Source organism: Hippocampus guttulatus, chromosome 9, assembly GCF_054856545.1.
Source record: "Hippocampus guttulatus isolate MCC_2025c chromosome 9, RoL_Hgut_1.0, whole genome shotgun sequence".
NCBI classification, from domain to species: Eukaryota; Metazoa; Chordata; class Actinopteri; order Syngnathiformes; family Syngnathidae; genus Hippocampus; species Hippocampus guttulatus.
Window position 1 is genome coordinate 20,910,717 of NC_141269.1, and position 14,647 is coordinate 20,925,363.

General features: G+C 41.3%; 1 protein-coding gene across 2 annotated transcripts in view; it reads left to right on the forward strand.

Annotated features, from left to right (window-relative positions):
* The window catches only part of glra3 (glycine receptor, alpha 3), an 84,846-nt gene extending 76,119 nt beyond the window's left edge, over positions 1–8,727 (forward strand). Inside the window, exons 8-10 of one of the 2 annotated variants that reach the window (XM_086120775.1) lie at positions 411–557; positions 2,656–2,784; positions 5,857–8,727. In XM_086120775.1, the coding sequence (XP_085976901.1) occupies positions 411–557; positions 2,656–2,784; positions 5,857–6,177 (597 nt within the window). In that variant the 3' untranslated portion in view covers positions 6,178–8,727. The remainder of the gene's footprint in view (positions 1–410; positions 558–2,655; positions 2,785–5,856) is intronic. The other variant, XM_086120776.1, reaches the window with a different exon arrangement.
* Positions 8,728–14,647: the final 5,920 nt, after the last annotated feature.

Below are 14,647 nucleotides of genomic sequence, written 5' to 3' on the forward strand. Positions count from 1 at the left end.
ACATAACCCTTATTAGCACGACCATTTCCATAAAAGTATGTGTGTGCGCGCACGAGTTTGTGTGTGTGTTTCGGAGGAAGGAGGTTGATCGTGTTCCAAGTGCCAAACAGAGCTTTGCACTCCACTGTGTTACGCATGTCTGAATACAACGTAATTTCATCAAAACCAAAAAAAAAAAAAAAAAGAGGTCACACACTCTGACTCAAGGCATTAGTTTAACAACAAGTAGCTCCTACCTTAAAATAACGTCTGAAAAGGTTTTCGGAGAATATGCTGTAAAATAATAATGACTAAATACATGTTTGACAAAGAAGGTTCACAGGGGGCTTTTGAATTAATTTAATTGAGTATCAACAAATGGATTGTTGTCCAAATGTAGGTATTCACGATGAATTGTGTGTATGTCACAGGTCTCGTATGTCAAGGCCATAGACATCTGGATGGCGGTGTGTCTTCTCTTTGTCTTCTCTGCGCTCTTGGAGTACGCTGCAGTCAATTTTGTTTCAAGGCAACATAAAGAGCTGCTCCGATTCAGGCGACATCCCAAGAAGAGCAAGGTACTCCAAGATACTCGTGGAAAAAAATAATAAATCAATAAATACTCCTTTACTGGTGTATTTTTCTGTGAACGGACAATAAAATAGTTACCCAGGTTATCGTTGCAGTGTGTCAACTTTTAGATTTTGAGGCTACCTTCTAGTGGTGGCATGCTAATAGTGTATGCGTCATGAAATGAGGAGGGATGTTTCACGAGTTCTGTCTGAGCATGTTTAAGTTTCCCCACCACCTCATTGCTGTACTGGTGCATGGCTCTGCATGGCTACATCACAGGAGTTGTGTTTTTTTTTTTGGACAAGCCATCCAAACAAGATGAGCCTGAACGTTGGTGCATGATATCAATCTTTGTGAGCATTCAGCATTCAGTCAACATGTGGATAACATGTCTCCTTCTGTTCAATGTAATGGAAAAGTGGTGGAATATATAGTGGGGGGGGGGGGGGGTTCACTTTCTAGTCCATTTGAGGCAACAAATGGACTAGAAAGTGAATCCATTTTAGATGCTGAACAAAACAAAGCTTAGAAAGTTGAATGTATTTCCCAAGCAATTTTCTGCTTGTGGCTTTAGTCTGGCATTTCTTTGTGAAAATATAGTTTAAAAGTAACACAAGGAAACAATGTCAATGAGAAATCTCATGTTTTGACATGGAACGCTTGGTGATGCCTGGGAGAAATAAATTTCAAAGAAAAAAGGAAGAATACATGTAGAGCCACGTCAAAAATTATGAGACCTCCATGTTTGTTCTTAATTTTAATGTCTTGAGCTACTAAAATAGTTTCAAGTGATTAACTGACAAAAGAAAAAACATGGAATACCTAAAAGCACTGTTTTTGTTTGTACAAAGATATACGATAGCTGTAAGAACCTGATTTTGGCTCCCCGGACAGGAAAGTGAAGAAACAAGGGTGGGTTAATGTTTTTTTTCCTCCTCCATCCACAAGATCTTGTTTAGAGGAAAGAAGCTTTACCATGTAAATATAATATAACATAAATATTACAAATAATTCATAATGAATATGGATAGAAAATGTCAAGTTTGTTCAAAACTAATTTCATACATCTGTAGTTCTATACAGTATGTACAGTCGTACCTCAACTTACGAACGTCTCTTCATTTGAAATGTTCAAGTTGCGAAATGCTTCAACGGGAAAATATTGCCTCTTGTTAGGAAATAAATTTCAAGATACGAAAGGTACAGTATGGGCTGCTGCTCGCAGCTCTGAGTTTCCTGAACGCAACATACTTATAGCTGCTCTGGCATTGGCTATTACCGAGCATCATCCTGGCATCCCATTGGCTAAGAGGGACTTCTACCGTATGTGTCTTTTGTGTGTAGATAGATCGATATGTGTTTATGCACTGTCCTGGTCATTCGCCCCTTGGGCAATGAGGCGTTCCGATAATTTTACGTAAATGTGAATCAAACTCAGAAAAAGTGTTCACCGGGGCGATCGCTCACTATGCTGATGTTTGCCTTGGACATTTTTGAAGGATTGTTAAAAGCCGACAAAAGCAAACGTCCTTGAATCACTTCTTTACGAAACACCAGGCAAAAACCACTTCTGACTTGAACTAAATGGCAAAAAACAATGGGGACACAGTTAAAAGTTAAATGATCATCATTTTAATTCTTTATTCTTTGTTTTTTACATTATGCACAACTCTCATTTATTGTGCAACAATCTAATTGTAGCATATTGTTCCATATTTTGATGCATTTTTATGCTATAGAAAACATGTCTGAATTTTGGGGGACCTTGGAACGGATTAGGGCATTTACATGGAAAACTTAAAACTTACTTCGAATATTTTCTAGTTAAGAAAGTTCTTCCAAAACCAATTAACTTTGTAAGTAGAGGTAACACTACAGTATGTTGTCAGTTTTCCTCAGAATGCAGCAGGTTGTTTGGAATCCAACCCGCACTAATAAAATGTAACTCTCAAACCTCACCAATGTAACCAAAATGTCTTGTACATTGACTGAATGAGTGAGTAGCCCATATTTGGTGTTTGTACTGGATGTGGGGGTTTTTTTTCCCCACCCCTTTTTGGTTTCTCTCCATTGACGACTGGTGTGCATGCTGTCGACTGGTAGAACAGTGGAGGTGCAGTTGATGCAGATGAGCTAGCTGAATCCCTCCATCGTGTTAACATTGACAACGGCCTCAAGGCATCAGACCCGCTCTATGGATCTATGACCAACATCTACAGCAGCAGCTACAGGGTATGGCACAATACATGAAGTGTGTTGGCATGTACCCGCATGTGCATGTCGCGTCATGCAACCGGTGTATTGTGTGTCTTCACCAGCATTCTGCCAATCAATAAAGCTGTTTAAGAGGAGATGTGGACTGGATATAGCCCTAAGGAAGGTGTTAGTAACAGAAACATGGAAAGACAGACAAATATTACACAGTATGGTTAAAAATAATCTAAATGCTGCAGCAATTTTTTGTCATGTGTTTCTATAAATAACTGATTGTATTATAAGCAAATACCAGGCATATGCCGTATTTTCCACACAATATAACACACCTAGAAGCATTCAATCTTCTCAAAAGCCAATGGTACGATTTAGAATCTGATGCACCTTACACATGCATCAATATTCTGATTTCTTGGATGTAGTATTATAAATATTCTGTAAAATGCTTTGTTAAAGCTGCATTGGGTGTGAAAGCTCAATGTAAATAAAGCTACCCGAAGACAGCTGGGATAGACTTCACCACTCCCTGCAATCCTTGTGAGAATAAAGCGGATCAGAAAATGGACGGATGCATTGTATTGTCTTCCCTTTAGCGTAGCTCCATCTCGTGGATGCATAACACCACCACAGCCAAGCATGTAGCTTCTATTCTATGTGCCTTATGCACTCTATGTATGAAAGCAGTTTTAAGATAGGCTATTCATTGAAGGTGTGCCTTATACTCCGAAGCGCCTTATCGTGCGGAAAATACGGTAATCAAACATAAACACTTAGGACCTGATTTACGAAGATCTGTAATGGTGTGTGCTGAATTGCATGTCCCACTAACTTTGCGTGCACTAATGGTGGGCACGTTACATGTAATCTAATAAGATTGCTATATTTTATTTAGATCCCAAATAGCAAGTGCTAAAGTGCGTGTTCACCTACTCAAAAAGGTTGAGCGCACTTGTTGGCAACTGGATATACTACTACTAATACTGAAGTACAGTATTTTAAAGAGGGTTTTGCACTTTAAAGGGGCCACATCACGCTAACTTCACTTTTTTGAGATTTGAGCCATGTTAAAATGCTAATTCCTCACTAACACCACCCCCCAAAGTGGTGGGGTGGGGGGTCACAAGAGCATTTCAGAAAGCTGACGTTATGATACTGAGAGAGAACTTTGTCCGCGTGGAGGCTTTGCCTCAGACCGTTGTTGCTCGGTTTTGGCATCAGCTGCGACCCACGGTAGCCGTGTTTGTCCATCCATCCATTTTCTGATCTGCTTTCTCCTCACAAGGGTCGCAGGGGGTGCTGGAGCCTATTCCAGCCGTCTTCAGGCAGTAGGCGGGCGACACCCTGAACAGGTTGCCAGTCAATCGCAGAGCACACAAAGACGGGACAACCATCCACGCTCACACTCACACCTAGGGACAATTTAGAACGACCCAATCAGCCTACCATGCATGTTTTTGGATTGTGGATTGAAACCGGGGTACCTGGAGAAAACCCACGAAGGCTCGGGGAGAACATGCAAACTCCACACAGAAAGGCTGGAGCTGGTACCTCTTCACTTTGAGGTCAACGCGCAAACCTCTGGACCACCGGGCTGCCAGCCGTGTTTGTAATTCACAATAAAAGTTGAAATAAACCACGACTACTCTGACATTATACCCTTGAGAAACACTACAATATATTCTTCTCATTATTACTTTTTACTGTTTCATGGGAGGTGTGCGCAGCCAGGTTTAGGAGAACGTCGTGAAAGGGGAGGCAGTAGCCACACGGAGATGTGGGGTTTTGGTGAAATTATATCCGGATTAGAAAAATAGCCACCAAAATAATTTCATACAAAATTATATCATCATTGGGCCAGAGGTACAGTATATGCCAATAGTTAACTGCGGAAAACTAAAAGAGCATGATGGGTTTTAACATGAAACATTTAGGGGAGTGCCACAATTGCAGAATAAAGATTAAAGTGATGGGATTGGCAGTGTTGGTGGAAGAGGAAAACAAACCAACTTAATTACTGAGGTCCAGAAGAAAAAAGTCTCGCGCTGCAGTACATTTGGGGGACGCCAGCAACCAAATAAATGCCATGCTTCATTTGATTTAACTTGTCCCGAGTGCAAGGCAATCAGATGGATTTGCGCATCCTGCACAATGCTGCGTTTAAAACTGGAACAGCAGACCCAAGAAACTACTCTTCAGAAGCGAGCAGCGATTGTCCCCATAAAGTACAGAGTTGAAAGGAGGTTAGTCACGGGTGATATGGCATGATACCTTCTTGTGACTGGCATTAAGTCATCACTTAGATCATACGGAAGCTCCAAAACTGCATTGTCCCGAACGTTTATTCTTGCCCCCTCTCATTTTGTCTGCACAGCACAATGGTGTCTCATCGTACACTCCACTTTGGTATTGAAGACACAAAGTCGGCTATCACAATTAGTCTCATTTGCTCATAGACTTTCCAGAACCTGCAAAATGAACTGCATGGCAATTTTGCCCTTTTGGCAGAAATGATCCTGTGTGTGCCTGGTTAGCAGATCAGCTTCCACATCTGTTTGCGTGATCATTGAAGTTTGTGCCCCAGACTGCTGCTTAATACGCAAACTGTAAAATGCAGGACAACAGACACTTTGAATTAGCCATATTTAAATAAACGTAAGCACCCACAATGTGAAAATAAAGTGATGATACCCAACACTTTTACACACACTGCTTAATTCTTCTGAAATTTGTTTTTAATTTAGCTGTCCCTCAAATGTAAATTGGCGCTGCTAACAGGAGGGGACAAAATATAGAATTAGTTGCCGATCTTAACTTTGATGAAAACAGTGGAACAGTTCGATTTGCTATGAATTATTTATTTCCTGAAGCGAACTGTCTTTGAAATGTAAAAACAAACCTGAAAGACAACCAGCATCGCACAACAAATTGTATTTGACATTGGGGGTTCCGCTGCATTGACATTAAAAAAAAAATCACCGTTTAAACATTCAATGAATTATTTTTTACTGTATAGCGAGCTTGTTCAATATCTTGCTTGATTTATAATTGCACGGTCTAATGAGATGTCTGCTGCTCCTTTCTGTCTATCAGGAAGGGGAAGTACATGAGACCAGACTGACCTCTGCAGCTGCTGTAACTTCCACTCCCAGCAACAGCAAGGACTCCAAGGCCACCACTAACAATACCGCCGCAGCACTAAACACTCAAGGAGCCCCGGCACCCACTGCCCCGAATCCCTCGGGCGTCGCTCCAGGAGGAGGGAAAAGCATAGAGGAGATGAGAAAGTTATTTATCGACCGGGCCAAAAAGATTGACACGGTGTCAAGGGCCGGTTTCCCCCTGGCCTTCCTGTTTTTCAATATATTCTACTGGGTTCTTTATAAAATACTTCGCCATGAAGATTTCCATTAGCCACAGAGAAAGACAGAGACGGTGCGGTGCGTACTTACCGTCAATCAGATATGCACACATAAAATAAATGCAAACACACTTGTACTGTAGCTCATGTGAGGACATGCTTTCTTTCTTTACCTCCCGGGCACGTTACTCTCCTTTCTTATGAACTGCCACTTGTGACCTCACATTGCCCCAAAGTTGCCAAAAACATTGATGTACAGGGAGAAACAAGCATACTACACAGATGAAAAACAATCATGACTTGGTAGTCTTCAAGACAACAGTTTTGGCATGATTTTGACAACACAGTGTTTGTATGTAGAAACTCTTTTGGTACAGTATACTCACTGGTGATAGGGTTTGAAATCAGTGGTTCAGTTTTCACTGCCGCTTCTTATGCCCAATTCCAATTGAGTGCCTGTCTCATTTTTGGGGTCTGTATTGTTACATCTCCAGTACCGTATTTTCCGAAATCTAAATCACAGTGTTTTTCATAGTTTGACCAGGGGTATCACGAACACTCTGGATCGATTTATGTGTGAAATTATTAACAGATTATTACAGATCATTTCACATTATTTTCCCATTAAACCACAAGAGGGCGCTCTAGGCCTGTATTGATAAAACGACTATGAGTCTGACATAAGCGACATAGAAGAGGAAGTGGACAATTGGAGTGACATTGATGGTTTGGTAAACGTGTTAGCATGTTCTTTATGCTATAGTTATCTGAATAACTCATAATACCGGGGTGTCAAACATACGGCCCGGGGGCGGAACCGACCCCCAAGGAGGTTCGATCAGGCCCGCAGGATAATTCAAAAGTGAAAAAATGCATAAAAGACACGGAATGAATATTTTTAATAAGGTGATCATTGAGTATCCGCTCGGGGACACGGTTTTGATCAGAGTAGAAGACAACATTGTTTTGATTGGAGAAGAAGACAACAGCAGCCTCAGTCTTTCACTGAGACAGACCCAACACAGCACATGCTATCAAGGACATGTGAATACTTTATTCTTTACACATTTAATAGCACTCTCCTTAGTTTGTAAGGTGTAGGCAGGGATTAAATTTAAATTTTATATGAACATGTGTAAGTTATTTTAAAATTCTTTATAAATCTCGTTTAATCTTAAAGTTTTTATCATTACAGGTACTATATTTTCAATACCAATTACTTGGTAAAGTTTTGTGCCTTTGTCCAATCAGTGGGATCAGTTCCAATTCATATATGTGAATGACAAAAGTAAATTGCACATTTGTCTAAGGAAATCTAAGGTGATTCATGAAATGTTTTGTAAAAGATATGTTCATTCAATTGTAACATTTTCCTAATGTCCTTGTGCTTGTTTCGACCAAAACAAAGGAAAGACATATTATTTTGGTTATTTATAGCAGAGTATGGTGTAATTTTAATGGTCCGGCCCACTTGACATCTACCGAGGCCGTACGTGGCCCACAATATGAAATGAGTTTGACACCCCTGTCTTAATATGTTTTGTGAACTTGCCAGAGTTCAATGTTTATGCGTCATGTAACGCTAGCGTATTGTACACTTATTCGGCCTGTTGTCTATTTTATTTAAATTGCCTTTCAAGATGACATGTCTGTTCTTGATGTTGGATTTTATCAAATAAATTTCCCCCCAAAATGAGACTTACACTCCAGTCCGACTTATGTATGTTTTTTTTCTTCTTTAGTCTGAATTTGATGGCTGGAGCGACTTATAATACGGAAAATACGGTACGTTCAAGTAACTCTGTCCATTATCATGTGAGCTAATATAAAGTGAACACCTATAACAGATACACACATACCAAAAAGGCAATCAAGTAACCGCACGGCAGTGAAAAGTGAGAATAAACAATGTTAAATGTTACATAGCGTTTAGTTTGGCCTGCAGAGGCCGTCACACCGAAGGAATTTGTTCTAAAGGCAGATAACCTTTTGCATAATTGAACTGGTCGCCTTGTCTTTTTAAAATATCATGGCGTATTATTCACCTCACCTCTCGTTTTGATTTTGGCTAATGTTTGGGTGGATGTGTGAGTATATGCTATCCAGTGGAGGTTTGCAATGTTATCTGGCTCACAATGGCATTGTATATACCTGTTTACCTAAACTGCCGTTACAATTACACATTGTATTCATTATTGATATGATTCAGGCCTTATTCGGTTTGCATGTGTCCTAATTTTTTAATTTCCTAAATGTGGGTTTTTTTCTTTCCTGCTTACACTGTCATGGCCCATGTCCAGACTGAGCCCCATTAGCGGAAAAGCAATCAGAATTTGGTCACTTAAACCATTTCATGTAAATCTAACCTGAATGTCTGACTGGTTTGAACTCTGCCCTAATGTTGTTTTTTTTATTTTTTGCCAATTACGACTTAAATGCACTAATTTTGAAAAGTGAAAGGTCAGAACTGATGTTGTTGGGGCGCGCCCTCTAATGACAAGCCACCACTGCCTGGGGCCGTTTGGGATTCTTTGAATTTCTGCATAAGTTGGTCGTAAAATATGATCAAAATCACATAAATAAACAGAGTCTGCCTAAAATAATACCACATAAAACAATGTTTTTTGGAGGGGGGTGTCTGGTGTGAATATCTTTCATGACGTTGTAGCACAGCATCTCAATTGGGTTGAGGTCAGGACTATACTTTGAATACCTCTAATAGAGACGAGTGTCTTTATTAGAGTCTTCATGTTCATTAGTCCACGGTCAGACAAAGTATCTATGGATGGAGAAAGTTCAGGACTGGCACTTTTCTTTCAATGAATGTTCGTCCTGTAAAGGTTACTGCAAGATGTACAAAATAACTACAGCAATCCGGCAAAAGACAAAAATCTCTGACACAAGTTCAAATTTACCATATGTCAAACATTCAACAAGAATGATGTTCACGGGAGAATACCAAGCAGGACACTGTCGCTGTCTAAAAAATAAAAAAAATAAGTTTGAATTTTGATGAAGAGCATTTGGATGTTTCTAGCACGAGTGGCAGAATAGTCAACAGATGAAACCAAAATTGAATCGTTTGGGAGTAACACACAACACCATGTGTGGAGGGAAAAAAAGCACCCCGCACCAGCATCAAAACCTGATTCCAACTTTGGACCATCATAGTACACATGCATGCTTTGCTTGGTCAGGGCCTGGACAGCATAAGTGACAATTTGGTGGCAGAAAGGATACGCATGCTCGGACCATGTCTAAATTGTGGCACAGGTGAGTTTGTGTGTGTGGACGTGAGACGCATTTGACTTTCATTTCAGAAATTTCACAACAGCTGGTATCAAATCCTTATAATCATTTCATAAATCATTTTTTTTTTCCCCTTCCCTCAATAATCTCACACTTCAGCTAGATCCCCTCCCCACAGTTCTGGTCAAATCCTGCTTACCCTCTCTGCTCCCTTTCATCTCAACCATCATTCATTCTTCATTGTCCACTGGAATTGTTCTTGTCCCCTTCAAAATTACAGCTTCCACTCCAATCCTAAAAAAAACGGTTTCAGATCCCAATGAATTCAATAACTTACGTCCCATTTCTCACCTTCCTTTCATCTCCAAACTCCTTGAAAAAATTGTTGCCTCTCAACTTCACTCCCACCTCACTCATAACAATCTCTACGAACAATTCCCGTCTGGCTTCCATCCCTGTCACAGTACAGAAACAGCCCTCATAAAAATCACCAACGACCCTCTCATGGCAGCGAACACCGGTTTAATTTCTATCCTCATCCTCCTCGACCTGAGTTCAGCTTTTGACACCATTTCTCACCCCATCCTCCTTTAATAGACTCTCCACCATCGGCGTCACTCACACCCCCTTACACCCCCTTACGCTGGTTTCACTCCTATCTCTCTGGCCGCTCTCAGTTCATCCAACTCAACTCCTTCACTTCACAGTCCTCCCCCGTCTCTTCTAGTGTGCCCCAGGGTTCTGTCCTGGGACCCCTTCTCTTCATTATCTACCTTCTCCACCTTGGCAATATTTTCCGTAAATTTGGTATACACTTTCACTGCTTGGCAGAGGACACCCAGCTCCACCTCTCCAGCAAACCCGACTCCTCCCTCCTACCCTCCTCCCTCTCACACTGCCTCACAGAAATTAAATCCTGGTTTACCCATAACTTTCTTAAAACTTAACAGTGATAAAACAGAACTCCTCCTTGTCTGTACCAAATCCACCCTACACAAAGCCAACAGTTTCTCTCTCACAACTGATAGCTCCACTGTGTCCCCCTCCCGTCAGGTTAAGAGCCTGGGTGTCATCCTCAATAGCTCACTATCTTTCCACTCCCACATAAATAACATAATCCAGTCCGCATATTTCCACCTACATAATATAAATCGTCTCCGTCCCTCTCTCACCCCCCACACCACTGCTATCCTTGTCCACAGCCTGGTCACCTCCCTTATCGATTATTGCAATTCACTTCTCTTCGGTTTCCATCAGAAACTCCTCCATAAACTTCAACTCGTCCAGAATTCTTCAGCCCGGATCATCACTAGAACCCCCTCCTTTCATCACATCACCCCCATCCTCAGACAGCTCCACTGGCTGCCTGTCAACCTTAGAATCAACTTCAAAATATTCCTCTATACATTTAAAGCCATCCATAACCTTGCCCCCACACCCCTATCTGTCTGACCTTCTTCAAATTTCCATTCCCTCTCTTTCGCTCCACCTCTGTGTACCCTTTGTCCATCTCAGCACGATGGAGTGTAGAGCTTTCAGCCTCTCTGCCCCCAAACTCTGGAACTCACTCCCACCCAACATCCGAAATATTGATTCTCTTCCCTCATTCAAATCCCATCTCAAACCCCACCTATTCAAAATCGCATACTCAGTTTAAATTAATCTCTTCTTTTATTATTTATAATTGTATCTGTGGTTTTATTGTTCTTATTTTGATTGTAAGGTGTCCTTGAGTGTTTTGAAAGGCGCTTATAATTAAAATGTATTATTATTATTAATTAATTGAAAGCATTGTTATCATAAATGTCCACATACAGTACATATTTCATTCACCAACCGTTATCACAAGCTCGTTCTCGATTTAATAATAGTACCCACTGACATTGTCTGTTGCCAGAGTGACTAAAAAGAGTGAAAATTGTCCGGTCATGCACGGATATCTACATCCTTACCCGCACAGACCTGTCTCCATTGAAGATGCGAGTGTGCTCCAAATAAGTGGAAGCTATTTGATTGGCGGAGAATGACCTTGGCTCAGCAAAAAATGTTTTTTATTTATGCTAGCTTGCGCATGTTTGCAAATTGACCGACACCCACATCAGTGTTGGATTTGGAAGAGTCATGAAAACAGAACCTAAAGTGGACACAATAACCTTTGAGCAATTCAATTTACTGTATTAACAACCGAGTTTGCACGTAAGCGTGAAAATATGAAAACAAAAAATGCATAACCAAAATTTGTCACATAAACAAATCCATAAAACACCTCAGGAAGGTGCCTCACTAAAACAAAACGAGAAAACAAAGATCTCCACTCGGAATGAGAGACAAACTAAACCCTATTCCACTTGCACAGGCATAAGACCAGAAACAGACTCAAACCAACGCAAGGCTGAGAAACACAAAGGAGAGAAAAGTCATCAGTACTTACTAGGACTCGAGGACAGAAATAAAACTAGCAGGTAATAATAAAGCAGGCCAACAACTACTTTGTACCTGGAGACAGTGGAAACAAGCAATCTGTAAATAATAATCCGGCACCTTCCTTCCTCTGTTACTGAGTTTAAGTGGCTCATGATTGCCAACAGCCACATGTTTCCAAAGGGGCGTGAAGAGAAAACAAAAATGAGCGGGGAGCAAGAAAAACAGGAACATTAAAATAAAGTGGTACGAATAATAGATGGCCGAACAACCTCACACAAATTACATTAAATCTGTATACTTATGCATGGGTAATTTACACCAACATAAAAGTCTTGATTTCAGGATCATTTATCTATTTTTCTTTATTAAAAAAGGTCAATATTATGTATTTGTGGGCGGCCTGGTGATCCAGTGATTAGCGCGTCGACCTCACAGTGCAGAGGTACTGGAAATGAAAATGTTGTAAGGAGAGACGCATTTTCCATGTAAATGCCCTAATCCAGGGGTGCCCAACCTTTTTTGTCTCAAGGGCTACTTTTCAAGGAGCCAACCTCCAGAAATCTACCAGTCCAGTGTCAACATCTGACCCCCCCCCCACCACTACCACACACACACACACACACACACATTAAAACACTAAAAATCCCAGGGCCAAACCATTTGGCTTTCCTACATAGAACCAAATATGAACCAAACAGAAAAAAACTGCTTCCAAATCGGTAGATCTCTGTTTGAATAAAAGAAATCACTTCCTATCTCTGTGGACTGGCTTTGATCCCAATGTCATTTTGCAATCTAAGAATCTCATCCTCAAGGAGTGGGGCTTTCAAAGTCGAAAAGTGATTTGACTTTGGCGGCAACGTCAATACTTGCACCAAATGGATAACACATATAGCTGACTATAGGTTCGATGGATGCCAGTAAGATGTCAGTAAAACGCCTCTCAAACTCTGAAGAGATGCTCTGAACATGCTCCTCATAATGTGCACTGTCAAGCTGTGTCACATCTTTCTCTTGACGTTGTAGTTCTGCTTGCATGCGAGGGAAGTTGCACAGGTTACCAAGCCACAGCCGGTTGGACATCAGCTTTAGCTTGCTTTTGAATGTGCTCACTGAACTCATCATGTTGACGACATCTTTACCCTTACCCTGCAGCTCTAAATTCAATTCATTGAGCTTGCCAGTGAGATCAGCGAGGAAATATAAATCTCATCAGCCACTGTTTAGTCCCATTAACAATTCCATGAAAGCATTAAAATATCATCACCCCTGGTGTGTCCTTTTCATGGCAAAATGGTGAGTAGCTCTTCATTGGTGCTCATGTCTTGAAAAAACATTCAGATGAGAACACACATCCATCATATCAGTCGTCTCGTCAAATTGGAGGGAAAAGCACTCACATGCATCAATATCCTTCCTGAATTGTTCCTCCACATCCAGGGGCGGTTCTGGATTAATTTCACTGAGGGGGCCGGGCTGGGGCCAGGGGTTTTGATGGGGGGGCACATTCAACCCAGGGCTAAAAAGACAGATTCGAAATCTTATTTGACTTTTTATTTCTTCAGACTTTGAAATTGTAGTCATAACATTACAGTGATGAGAAAAAAACAGTATTAGGAGGGCTAAAATGTCTGCAAGCGTAACAATACACCGTGTCCATCTGTTGAGAATATTCAAGCCAGGGGATGATATGGTACCAGCCTGCCGGGGACAAAAATTGCAAATACACTGAAGCTAGATGTTTTACATGCATATAATTATCCAAATTTAAAAAGGCAATGTCTTATATATTGATCCTGTTAAATAAAAATAAAAATAAAAAGGGAGACTAAAAAAGTTACACACACACACACGCACACACAAACACGCGCACACACACACGCACACACACGTAAATGGCACTCGTGTCATGGTAATTTCCTTCTCTGCGGACTGCTTCTCATTTTCCCGCTCATTTTTAAGTGGCGCAGTGCACTAAAGGGTCTGACTAGAATGTTAAATCACGCACTTTGGTTCCACCTTTCGCGTCGGCGACTCGGCACGACTGCGTAATCTGCGCTCGGAGGGGGGGCCACAGGGGGGGCCAGAATCGGTGCTACAGGGGCACTGGCCCCCGTTGGCCCCCCCCAGAACCGCCACTGTCCACATCCACAGCCATTCCCTCACATCGCCTTGTAGCAGTATTGAGAGAGAGTTGCACTCTTGGCATCCACGTTCTCCATTTAATTTTTAAAGTGATCAAAAAGGCTATCCGCTGCCTCGAGAAAGGCTTCTTTCACAATATCGCCGTCTTTGAATGGCTTGTTATGTTTGGCAAGCACATGACAATAGTTGCAGGCTTACTGTGCGTCTTCGGTTTGCTTTTTGCAGGTAAATCCATCTCATAGCTCCTGTGTACCGTTGTGAAATGCCACTCCAGATTCGTTGTCTTCACCAAAGCCACCGTTGCATTGCAAATCAAACAAACAGGCTTTGAACGAGAATAAACAAAAAAATAATCTTGCTCCCACTCAGGGTGAAAATGGTAGTTCTTGGATCGTTTCCTCTCAGCCATGTTGACGTTTTGGGGTGAAAGCTGCGGTAATCGCGAGCTGCTCGACTGTTAACAGCGGTCAACTTCCAGCAGCGTTTCCAACTCATCGGTAAGGAAAGTAGCTATTGGCTGTCCTAAACGTCGCTCAATGATGTCATCTGTGCGTGTGATTTACTTGGGGAGATGTTTTTTTTTTCTTTTGTAATTTTTATTTGTTGTTTTTTAAATTTTATTTCAGACAAAGAAAAGTTTTACATTTAAATCCAGCCCAGATTGTAAACCTGGCACGATTAGCCAGCAGTGGCTTCATTTGGGGG